The following is a 12,425-nucleotide window of genomic DNA, read 5'->3' as shown; positions in this document are numbered from 1 at the left end:
AGAATGGAGAATCTGGGTGAAGTTGGTCAAGTGCTATCTCCATTAATTTTCTCTGTGTCAGGACTCCTACTAGGAAAACCAGCCAGTATATATTTTACTCAACAATTCATCAGTTAGGTCCTGTTCACAGACAGAGGTGTGATATAAAAAGCTTCTGCCACAAGGTGGCAGCAGCATCTTCTTGGCTGTGTTCACCAGCCTAGTGGGTGCTTTTTCTTCAAAGGCAGAAGAGATGGTTTTCTCCCTGCTTGTACTTTTAGAGACAAGTTGCTCTCTGAGAAGCTTAGGAGCTTCACAATACTTATTATAGGAGTTTTCTTAATGAGTCTCTTTTCTTAAATTAATGTCTGGGAAAATAGGAGGTTATGCCTTAGTGGATATATTTTCTGTCTTTTCTTAACAGTAAATATTTTAAATCTAAAACTCCTTCTGTCTGTGAAGCCAGTGGTTTTGCAACAGGATGAGGGGACAAGGGTATTAGGGGACCAGATATTCTAATTGAGGCAGATAGTCTCGGTTCTGGCCATGAGCAGGTGCTCTGGAACAAGTCCCAGGCAGGCTCTGCTGTGCCCCTTATCTGAACGGAGCTGATGAGCTGGCCCCCTTCCAGAGGAGGGTGACCAGTGCAGAGAGGGATCTGGAAACCAGGTGCGACAGGGACGTGTGGAAGGGACACATTTGCTAAGGAGGAGGTGATGCAAACACTGCAGTCAAATATTTGAAGGGCTGTCATGGAAAAGAAAGGTGGTTGGAATACGTTGGTTAAATCATAGCTATGGAAGGGACCTTAGAAATCCAATCAAACACACTCTTTAATTTCCAAAAGGGGACGATAAGGTTGAGAGGGTGACACTTGCCCAGTGTCACACAACTGGCTGGTAACAAACAAAGATAGGACTACAGCACAGATCCTTGACTATACCCAAATATGGCCACCAATCGGTTGTAAGCGGTTCTAGTGGTGGGGGGAGGGGAGGGTGGTGGCCTCCGTGTAGTGTTGAAGCAGAAACTGGATGTCCACGGAAGGTGTTCCTGAATCACTCAAAGAGCTGGCCACAGCCCAGTCACTAGAAGACTTCTGGGTTTACTTCTAAGATTCTCTACTTCTGTGTGGTTGCCATAGGATTCTCAATAATTGGTAGGTAACTCATGGTAACAAAGTTTGTGTGTGGTTGGACGAGGTGGAGGTTGGACAGGCAAGCCCTAGGAAAAGTCTGGCTTCTAGGAAGACTGCTTGTATATGGTGGCACAACTGGAGGCTACCAGAGTCTCTGGCCTGGGATTCCCTAGTGTCTCTGCCCTTGCAGAGTCCCTTGGCCCTGCCTCGGGGGAAGAGAGAAAGAGAAGAGCACTGCAAACTTCTCTAGGCAGCACCTGGCCCTTGGGGAGGGAGCGAGTTACTTGCGATCTGAACTTGGAGCGCCTCTTGCCCACTTCACAAACTCCATTCTTGTCTCTACTCGTGCAAAATCCTTCATAAGCAATATAGGATATATACACTTTTACCACCTCTCCCTGTATTGGTTTCTTGTCTTTGTCAAGGTGCCTGCATGATCTGGTAATGTGGTTTCATCACACCTTGTGTGGCTTGGATTATCATCTGGAGGATGAAGAAATGGGGGTAGGCCATTCCCTCGATACAAAACACACAATAATTAAGCACCTGATGGCTCATGTCGTAAGATGGTTAGGAGTGGCAGCAGGTACACAGAGGAAAATGAGGTCCTTCCACTGCTTTCACCTGGAGACTGAGCTGGTGATACCAGAAGGAATCGGGCAACCACGCTTCCCTAATGCATCACACGTCCCCTAGGGGAACCGAAATGACTTTTGGTGTGAAGAAGAACATTCTTCTATCCTTAAGTGTGTTAGAAGTGTCTAATTAGTATATCAAATTTGTTTACTTAGGATGAGGCTAAAGAAATCACTCAAGTTAAAAGGGAAGTAGATTAGAAAAAATAACGGCTGTTATGAAGTGCTGCGTGCCGAGGCTCATACTAAGTGCTTCCCAGGTAGTTCCTGGTTTGCTCTTCACAGCCACTGTAAGAGTTGAATTCCATTTTACATGAAACCAAAATAAAGCAAAGAAGATTTGCATAACTTGCCCAAATTCAAACAGTTGAAAGGGGCAGACCTGACTCCCAAAAAACCCAGATCTGTGTGAATTTTTTTTTTGACCTCTGAACTTTTTATTGGCCTCCTGCCCCCCAAAGGGTACCCTGCTTCTGCTGCCTCAACGCCTCAGAACTTTGGTGTCGTTGGTCTCAGACACCACCTTGCCGTCCACAGTCCTGCGGGTGATGGTCTTCTGGATGGTCTGCATGAAGCTGCTGCTGTCCAGGGCTTCACTGAGACTGAAGTCCTCCCCGTCTTCCAGCAGGCGACGGTAGGTGGCGATCTCAGCCTCCAGCTCGACCTTGACATTGAGCAGTGCCTCATACTCCTGGGCCTGGCGCTGCCCCTCGGCCCGGGTCTGGGACAGCTTTGACTCCAGGTGCAGCAGGACCCCGTTGAACTGCTCCATCTGCATCGCGTAGCGGGTCTCGACCTCCCTCAGGCTGTTCTCCAAGCTGGCCTTCAGGTTTCTCATCGAGTCCAGGTTGATCTCTAAGGACTGGGCCGTACGTCTCAGCTCCGTGAGGGTCATCTCAGCCTCTCCTATCTCCGCGGTCTGTGTGGTGACCACTGTGGTGCTCTCCTCAATCTGCTGGGACCAGTACTTGTCCAGCTCCTCTCGGTTCTTCTGAGCCAGCTCGTCATACTGGGCCCGGATGTCTGCCATGATCTTGCTGAGGTCCTGAGATTTGGGGACATCCAACTCCACGGTCAACCCAGAGTTGGCAATTTGGTTTTGTAGACCCTTTACTTCCTCCTCATGGTTCTTCTTCATGAAGAGCAGCTCCTCCTTGAGAACCTCAATCTCTGTCTCCAGCTGCAGCCGAGTGACATTGGTGTCATCAATGACCTTGCGGAGCACATGGATGTCACTCTCCACAGACTGGCGCATGGCCAGCTCCGTTTCATACTTAACTCTGAAGTCAGCAGCAGCAAGACAGGCATTGTCAATCTGCAGGATGATGCAGGCATTGTCCACAGAACTTGCAAAGATCTGAGCCTTCAGCTCCTCAATGGTCTTGAAGGAATGCCCCCAGTCTCTGACCTGGGGTCCCTTCTTCTCTAGGTGTTCCCGGATTCTCATCTCCAGTTTCTGATTATCAGCCTCCAGGCTCCTCACCCTCTCCAGGTAGGAGGCCAGGCGGTCATATTCAGGTCTTGCATGGTCTCCTTCTCGCCCTGGATGCCCCCTATGCTGGCCAGACCCCCGGCCATCCCCGAGGCCAGGCCCCCGGACCCCCAGCCGCCCCGGAAGCTGGTGGAGCGGGATACGGAGATCCGGGAGCCTGAGCCCCCGGCGCCTGCATAGACGCTAGCCACGCTGCTGACCGACCGGACCCGGTGGCTGGACGACTGCGCGGAGCCCAGGGACCGATAGTTGGAAGAGAAAGTGGAGTGGGTGGTGAAGCTCACGCTGTTTGGAGAGTAAGACGAGAGGCCAGGACTCAGGCTCGGGCCAGCAGATCTGTGTGAATTTAGAGTCTGGATTCCTCGCCCCTTGAGACAGGGCTCTATAGAATGTCATCCCCACCCCTCCCCCGACAGAGGGGCTTTGTTTTTGCAGAACCCCAGCACCAAGTAGGGCCTTATTCAGTCTTCGTTGAATGGATGAATGAATGAATAAATAGCATGGAGTGGATGCTGATTCTGGCAAAAAATCCTAAATTGGTATGTGTATGCCTGATGCTTAAGAAACCCTGACCTAGTTTAATCATTTCAAAGTGTGTCCTCAGGAACTATCCTGGGGTTCAAGCCGCAAAAGAGCTTCAGGGTGCTGCTGTGAGGGTCGGGAGGCCAGCTTCAAGCCCATTCTTCCAACTCCCTCCATGGCAGCTCCCTTTTATCTAGTATGGCCCCTCTTCCCACTTTAGTTTTTTAAGAAGTCTTTGCTCCTACCGCAATTAAAACAAGCAAAAGAAACAACAAAGCCAAAAACCAAAACCAAAACCAAAACCTCCCAGTGATCTAGTGCAATGATGTCACAATATGATGAAGAAATTGGGGCCCAGACAAGTTAAAGATTAAGAACGAAGTCAGACGTGAATCCTGTCTTTCTGACCCGTTGCCCAGTGCCTCTGTCATCACTCTGAGAAATGATGTTGGAAGCACGTTGGAAAACACCCTTGTAATTCTGATGCTATGTCTTGTATGTAGAAAAGTAGCTGTAGGGACCAACCCTGGCCTACATAAAGACGCATTTTAAATGCTGGGTGTTTCCCTTTACAAAAATGTCTTAGGTGAGGCCAGTTCTCACCATTTGTTTCTACATAAAGAATAGGTAATTTGGAAGTACAAATTTAGGAGGAGTAGATGGAATTAGACCATCTGATTAAAAAAAAATTTTTTAGGACACAATGTAGTATAATATATTGCTCAAATGAATGTAATTTAATAAATCACAATTCAAATCTTGAACATAGATAAAAGATAACATTATTACACAATACATGGTAAGTGCAAGATGAATTATAGACAAAAAGTGGCAAGTTCAGTGGGGGAAAGAAATTATTTCCGACTTGAGGGGCTTCAAGTCTCCGAGGTATCGGTAACACTCGAGGGGGCCTTGAAGGATTGGTGGGGTCCAGCCATTCCTGACAGAGGGAGGGGGAAGACTTTGGATGAGGTGGGTAAGGATTTTGGGAAAACATTTATGGTTGGAGCTGGGGCACTGGGCTGGTGGTGGTGAATGTGGAAACATCTTTGAGGCAGAATGTCGGTTCCATCATTTACTTAAAGTAAATGATAGGAAAACATTTTTAAACATTTTAAATAATGTGGAAATCAAAGACACATGCATTATTATCATTGATAATAACATAACATTATTATTATTTAAAAATACAGTTTCCTTCAACTACATGGAATATAAAATTTTTACTATTCTTTAAGATCAACAATTGTTTTAAAAACACATATTGGTCCAGTTTTCTGGAATAAATGTACATTGTTAAATGCAAATCAATTTTAAAAATCTAAACGGTATTTTAAATGAACTGGAGATTTTATTTAATGTAATCATATTGTGAATATTTATTGTTGCTAAGTAATAAATCACTGTATATGTAAAAATTACTAGGCTTGTGTTTTGGAGGAAACAGGACTTGACACATTCATCCTAAACATAAAACACTGTGAAGAATCATTTGGGAGATGACTAAGACAATTCAGAAAAGAGAAGTAATGAGGGAAGGTATTAAATTAAAATCAATTTCAAAAGCTTAACAGATAGCATGACACTGGTATAATAACAGACATAAATCAATGGAACCAAGAAGCAGATTTTAGTTGATGCAAGGATTTTATATATGATAAAGAGGGTGCATTAGCTTTCTAAGGTTGCTGGGTCCAAGTACCACCACCTGGGTGGCTTAAAACAACGGACACTGATTCTCCCACAGTTCTGGAGGCCAGAAGCCTGAAATCAAGTTGTCAGCAGGGCAGTGTCCCCTCTGAAGATTCCGGGGAAGAATCCAGCCTTGCCAGCAACCTCTGGTGGTCCATGGTCTATGGCAGCCTGACTTCCATCTCCACTTCTAGCTGTACATGGCCATCTTCTCCCTTTGCTCCTCAGTCTTCCGATGGAGTTCTCTCAGCATCTGTTTCTTTTCTTCTTATAAGGACACAAGTCGAATTGGATAAGGGCCCACCCTACTCCAGTATAATCTCATCTTAACTAATTACAGCTGCAATGAGATCCTATTTCCAAATAAATTCATTCTGGGGTCCTGGGGTTAGGACTTCAACATATCTTTCTGGGGGACACATTTCAACCCATAACATATGGTATCATAAAAGAGTAGGGAAAGAAATAATTGCTCAATAAATGAAAATTTGTTAACTCTTGGGGGAAAAAGTAAAATTAGATGGATACTTCATACTTTAGTCCCAGATAAACTTAATATGGATTCAAGTCAAACATGAAACATGAACAAGTAAAAGAAAAACAGAAGAAAAATATAGGTGTATTGATAGGGAAAAATCTGTGTCCTAAGATGGCCGACTGAGCCAGCAAGGGAGTCCCAGCCCCTGCCCCGGAGCTCTTCTGGGTTCTTCTCCCTGCCCCGCTTTGCGCACGTGCCAAGAGTGCCCAGTATGCAGAAGTAGAAGTGCATCAATTACCCCCCTTTGTTCGTGCTGGGCTCAGACCTTTGGCTATCACTCTCCTCTGAGCCTGCTGGAGTTAAATAAACTTCCCATCCTCCAAGATCTCTGAGTGCCCCTTGGTTCTTCCATTGGGCGATCCAGTGCAGGTTCCATAACATTGGGTTCCCTGCCTGGGAAACCCAAACTCTCGGGCCCATTGTTGCAACCGGTTTGGGGCAATGGCGGGGCGGTGATGGAATGAGAGATCATAAAGGAGAAGGCGTGCCCTGCCTGGTTTTCGGCAGTCTCCCGCCCTGGTCACCTCGGGCCGGCCCCGCTCCGCTGTTCCCGCCGGACTCGAGGAGACTTGGCAGGTGAGGACCTCGTCCTGACATTGGATTATGGTAAGGCCTACGGCCCCAGGACCCAGACAGGCCCACCCACTGGGGTGGAACAGGAGCCTGATCACCTCCCAGAGACCTCTTAGAGGTCTCACAGGTAGGGATTCCCAGGGAGGGGATGTAATAACTTTTGGAGTGTGAATGTGTGAGTGAATGTGCAGTCCGACCTGGCTTGCTCAAGCAGACTGATTCTATGACTCCATGTGTGGGCACTCTTAAGGTCCTCAGAAGCCTACAGAGTCTGAGTGGGCCCGTCTGTGATTCCGTGGTGAACGGCATACAGTCTAGGGTGGCACTGGAATAGTTTCTGATTGTAAGTCACAATGCTGAGACCGCTATGGCTAAGCCTCACCTAAGCTCCTTTGGGATATGGCCAGACAGGCATCTGATCGGCCTCCTCACCTCAGGAGATACCCCCACCTTGTCTATCTCTGCATCACTGCATATGGGAACATCACCATAGGGTCAGGGTAGAGTAAACCTACGGTTCTAGAGACCATGATCAAAAATTTCAAGAAGGGGTTTTCAGGAGACTATGGAGTCAGGATGAACCCTGGCAAGTTGAGAACCCTATGTGAATTGGAATGGCCTGCCTTTGATGTAGGGCGGCTTTCAGAAGGGACATTGGATGTTCCAACGATTTGTCAGGTATGGAGAGTTGTAACAGGAGAACCAGGACACCCTGACCAGTTTCCATACATTGACTCCTGGCTAGGAATTGTCCAGACCCTTCCCTGTTGGGGGTGATTTGCTTGCAATAGGCAGGGACAGGCCAGGGTCTTAATCGCCTCATTCAAGCGACCTAAAGAAAATCAGCAAAAGCCCCAGTCTCCACAAATCCTAGCTGGAGATCCCGAGGATGAACCGATCCTGCCCCCACCATACGTGCCCTTAAGACCGTCTACACCTGGCCCTTCAGCTCCAGACACTCCACTGCCAATGGTTTCACCAGTGCCCCCAGGCCAAGAGGATCCACTTTCTCCAGGACCATCAGCCAGGCTTGTGCCCCAGGCTGGGTGCAAGTGCCCTCCAAATGCTGGTATGAGGGACACAGGAACCCAAGAGGCGCGATGAAGACAGGACGGTCCAACCTGGCCGTTCCATGATGTATTATCAGCCCTTCTCCACCACCAACCTCCTCAACTGGAAACATAACAACCCATCCTACTCTGAGAAACCACAGGCTATGGTAGACCTCACAGAATCCCTCTTTCAGACTCATCCATCAACCTGGGAAGACTGCCAACAGTTACTCCACACCCTGTTTAACACAGAAGAGAGGAGAATACTGAGGGAGCATGGCAGTACCTGGAAGAGCACACACCAGTGGGAGTCATCGACCCTGCTGCCTGGGCTAATACGGCCACACCCAAAGAGCGCCCAGCATGGGACTTCACCACAACCGAGGGACAGGCCCACATCCACCGCTACCAGGAGGCCCTCCTCTGGGGAATCTGGGCAGGAGCTAAGAAACCCATGAACATGACTAAGGTATCCTCAGTTACTCAACAACCAGGGGAGTCCCCCGGGGAGTACTACGAAAGACTATGGGAAGCCTACAGGATATACACTCCATTTGACCCCAAGGCACAGGAAAGCCAACAGATGGTGAACACCTCCTTCATGGCTCAGGCTGCCCCAGACGTCAGAACAAAAGTTCAGAAACTAGAGGCTTTCACCGGGATGAACACCACCCAGCTAATAGAGATCACCAATAAGGTCTACATGAACAGGGAGGTCGCAGCTGAACAGGAAGCTGACAAAAAGATGAAAAAGAAAGGCTCCTCGCTGCCACCCTGAAAGAAAAAACACAAAGTCGGGGATACCCTGACCACCGGAGGTGGGGAGACCCAGAACCCCCTTGGCAAGGGATAAATGTGCCTACTGTAAGGAGAAAGGGCATTGGGAAAACGAATGTCCCAACCGGGGAAAGGCTCAGAAGCCCAGCCACTACAAGGAAGAACCCCGAGAGGAGGACCTCATAGGCCTTGTAGGAATAGACTCAGACTGAGGGGGACTGGGCTCTTTCCTCCTTGGCCCCCATGAGCCCATGGTCAGAATGAAGGTGGGGGGCCAACCAGTGACTTTTATGGTTGACACCGGGGGCTGAGCACTCTGTTGTCACCTCCCCAGTGGCCCCTTTCAGCAAAAGGACTGCGACCATCCTTGAGGCCACCGGGACGCGGGTGATACAACAGCCCTTTTGCCAGGCTCACCGGTGTGACCTCGGCGGCCACAAGGTCTGACATGAATTCCTTTATCTGCCTGATGGCCCCATCCCTCTCCTGGGCCGAGACATACTCTCCAAGTTTAGGGCTCAGATAACCTTTGAGCCCACCGGACACACTAGCCTCCAATTGAACCCAAGGCAAGAGGAAACGGGCTCTCTAATACTAGCAATTACCACGCCAAGGGAAGAAGAATGGAGGCTATTCTGTGCCCAGGCCCAACCGAGCAGCCCGCCAGAGTTCAGACTTGCCTTCCCTTCAGTATGGGCTGAAAACAACCCACCTTGACTAGCGTGGAATTGGGCCCTTATTGTTGTTGAACGGATCCCAGGAGCTCAACCCCAGAGGCAAAAGCAATACCCCCTTCCACAAGAAGCTAAGATGGGCATCCAAGAACATCTGACCAAACTCAAAGAAGCAGGTATTCTAGTCAAGTGCCAGTCGGCTTGGAATACCCCACTCCTGCCAGTCAAGAAGCGAGGAGGGGGATACCGACCAGTTCAAGACCTGCAGGCCATCAACAAGGTGACCATCTCTCTGCACCCAGTGGTCCCGAATCCATACACCCTCCTCGGCCAAATCCCAGGGTCAGCCAGATGGTTCACTTGCCTAGATTTGAAGGATGCCTTCTTCTGCCTCTGCTTAGCTCCCCAGAGCCAGCCACTTGTTTGCCTTTGAATGGTCTGAACGTGATACAGGCGCCAGATGCAACTGACTTGGACGTGCCTCCTGCAGGAATTTAAAACTCACCAGCCCTCTTTTGGGAAGCGCTGACCGCAGACCTCGCCAGCTTCCCAAGAGAGGCCACACGATGCGCCCTCCTCCAGTATGTGGATGACCTCCTCCTCGCCAGTGACACACAAGAAGACTGTACAAAAGGCCCCAAGGCCCTCCTACAGCTCCTGTCAGACTCAGGATACCGAGCCTCATGGAAGAAGGCACAAATCTGCCAACAAGAATCTGATACCTTGGTTTCCTCCTCACCCAAGGGAAGAGAGAACTAGGGCCAGAGAGGAAAAGGGTCATCATCTCCTTGCCACAGCCCCAGACAAAAAGGGGCCTACAAAAATTCCTGGGGTCTGCAGGATTCTGCTGCATCTGGATCCCTGGGTTCAGGGATCCCTGCGAAAATCTGCGGGTCACCCTTGAAACAGTAAGGACATTAAATCCAGCAACCTTTCTCCCCACAGAAGAGGGGGAACCAGACCATGACTCCTCCAAAGTAACTGATGAAGTCTACACGAGCCGTCCAGATCTGCGGGATCAAGCCGTAAAGGATCCAGAGCTCACGCTGTTCACTGACGGCAGCAGTTACCTATAGGAGGGTGCCCGGAAAGTGGGTTATATAGTAACCACAACCACTGAAGTCCTAGAAGCTAAAGCATTACCGAGAAGCACTACTACATCAGTCAGCTGCCGGCACTATGCCGAGCAATGAGTGAACAGTGCATAACATGTGCTAAAAGTAATGTTCGGACAGCACCATGGCCCCCGCCAGGTGTCCAGAGGACGGGAGCAACCCCCTTCGAGGATCTAGAGGTAGACTTCACAGATGTGCAGCCGAGCGGGGGGTTCAGATATCTCCTAGTAATAGTATGCACATACTCTGGACGGGTCTTACGGACCAGGATGGAGCAAAGCTGGGAAGTAGCTAAAGTCCTCTTGCGGGAGATCGTACCCTGGTTTGGCCTGCCATTAACAATCCATAGTGACAATGGACTCGCATTTGTGGCAGACATTGTACAGGTCTTGACCAAATCTCTCAACATCACCTGGAGACTCCACACCACTTACCGGCCCCAAAGTTCAGGGAAAGTAGAGCGAATGAATCACACCCTCAAGGGAACCTTAGCAAAGTTTTGCCTGGAGACTAACCTCCCATGGCTGGATCTGTTACCCCTAGCTCTCCTGCGTGCTTGCTGCACGCCCGGGACATTAGGTTTCTCCCCATTCAAGTTAATATATGGACAGCCTCCCCTGTGCTTGGGAAGCCTTCCAGGAAACTTACACATGGTTGGAGATAAAAAAAATAAAGGAGCAGCTTCAGGCCCTGGGGGCCACGCTAAATAAATTACAAAAGTACACCATTGAGAGGGCCCCAATCTCCTTAGAGTCTCAGGTACACTCCTTCCAGACAGGGGACTCAGTTTGGCTCAAAGATTGGAAGAAAGACCCCCTCAAACCACAGTGGACAGGGCCCCACACTGTTGTTCTAACCACGCCTGCTGCCCTCAAGGTCTCAGGTGTCACCCCGTGGGTCTACTACTCAAGTGTGAAGAAAGCTCATCATTCAGACGAGGAGCCGCACCAGTGGAGAGTCCAGCCAGACCTCATGAACCCGCTCTGGCTTCACCTTCAGTGAGACCCCACCGACTGATAGACACCTGCTCACCATGGTCCCTGGCTCGTCCCCTTCATCGGCCCCCTCCTAATGCTCCTCACAGCAGCGTTTGGTTCTTGTATTCCTAATGCCCTTACTAGGTTTGTCACTGCTCAAAATGCTAAGATCAGACTCCAGTTGCTCCTTACTCACTATCGCCCCTTAGAGAGTGAAAATGATGCCCTCTAAACTAGGTGTTTAAAGGGGCATCAAAGGGGGGAATGATGTTCTAAGATGGCCGACCGAGCCAGCAAGAGAGTCTACCCAGCTTCCTCTCCCTGCCCCACTTCGCACATGTGCCAAGAGTGCCCAGTATGCGGAAGTAGAAGTGTATAAATTACTCCCTTTGTGCTCGGGGCTCAAACCGTTGGAGATCACTCTCCTCTGAGCCCGCCGGTGTTAAATAAACCACCTACCCTCCAAGATCTTCGAGAGCTGCTTGGTTCTTCCATTGGGCGATCCAGTCCAGGTTCCGTAACAGTATATGTACTGCATCATAGAGTCAAAAACTCTTAACTCTAAAAGTAATCAAATGTTTGTAAACATCTAAATATGTCAAAAAACGATAAAAGTTAAAATGTCAAAATAAATGATAAACCAGGGAAACATTTACCATAAATATGACAAACTTATCCAGAATTCTTCACACTCAATAAGAAAAAAATACTGAAGCATCAATAGAAAAAAAAGAGGACGAAATTACAAACAGTTAACATATTCCAATCAAACTTTTGTTTTGTCTCCAGCTCTCCACTGCTCTTGTCAAAGTGACCAGTGCCCTTCGTCAGGGCTAAATCAGTCCTTAGCCTTCACTTCACTTGACCTATCTACAGCATCTGATGTTGATCCCATGCTCTTCTTTGGAAATATTCTTTTCACTTGGATTCTGGAACTCTGTACCCTCTTGGTTTATGCCCTGGCCACCCACCATCCCTCATCCTTCTCAAGTCTGTCCTCTCTTTCTAAGTGGCACCACCTTCCACATGGTTTGCTCTGGCCCAAAACATAGGGGTCATTGCTGACTTCTCTACTTTCTGCACCAGCACATCCAGTCTGTTGGCAAGACGTCTCAGGATATATTCAAAATATATCCTGAATCCTATCGCTTCTCCACACCTGCACCACCCTTACCCCAGGTCAGGCTTCCATCTTCTCTCTGGAGCTGCAGGAACAGCCTTCTATCTTGTCTTCCTGCTTCATCTTGTTCCCCTCAGGTAA

At 48.8% G+C, this 12,425-nt stretch overlaps 1 protein-coding gene across 1 annotated transcript; it reads right to left on the bottom strand.

Annotated features, from left to right (window-relative positions):
* Nucleotides 1-2,233: 2,233 nt before the first annotated feature.
* LOC114222753 (keratin, type I cytoskeletal 18-like) lies at nucleotides 2,234-11,659 on the bottom strand. The gene is given in 5 exon segments (XM_088023738.1): nucleotides 2,234-3,262; nucleotides 3,265-3,580; nucleotides 8,325-8,395; nucleotides 10,035-10,142; nucleotides 11,624-11,659. Coding segments are annotated over 5 exon segments (1,560 nt in total).
* Nucleotides 11,660-12,425: the final 766 nt, after the last annotated feature.

Source organism: Eumetopias jubatus, unplaced genomic scaffold (genome assembly GCF_037043125.1).
Source record: "Eumetopias jubatus isolate StellerSeaLion01/CBP00866 unplaced genomic scaffold, mEumJub1_p1.0 scaffold_6, whole genome shotgun sequence".
NCBI lineage: Eukaryota > Metazoa > Chordata > Mammalia > Carnivora > Otariidae > Eumetopias > Eumetopias jubatus.
Note: the sequence above shows the minus strand (reverse complement) of the source record. Positions and strands in the feature narration are given on the sequence as shown.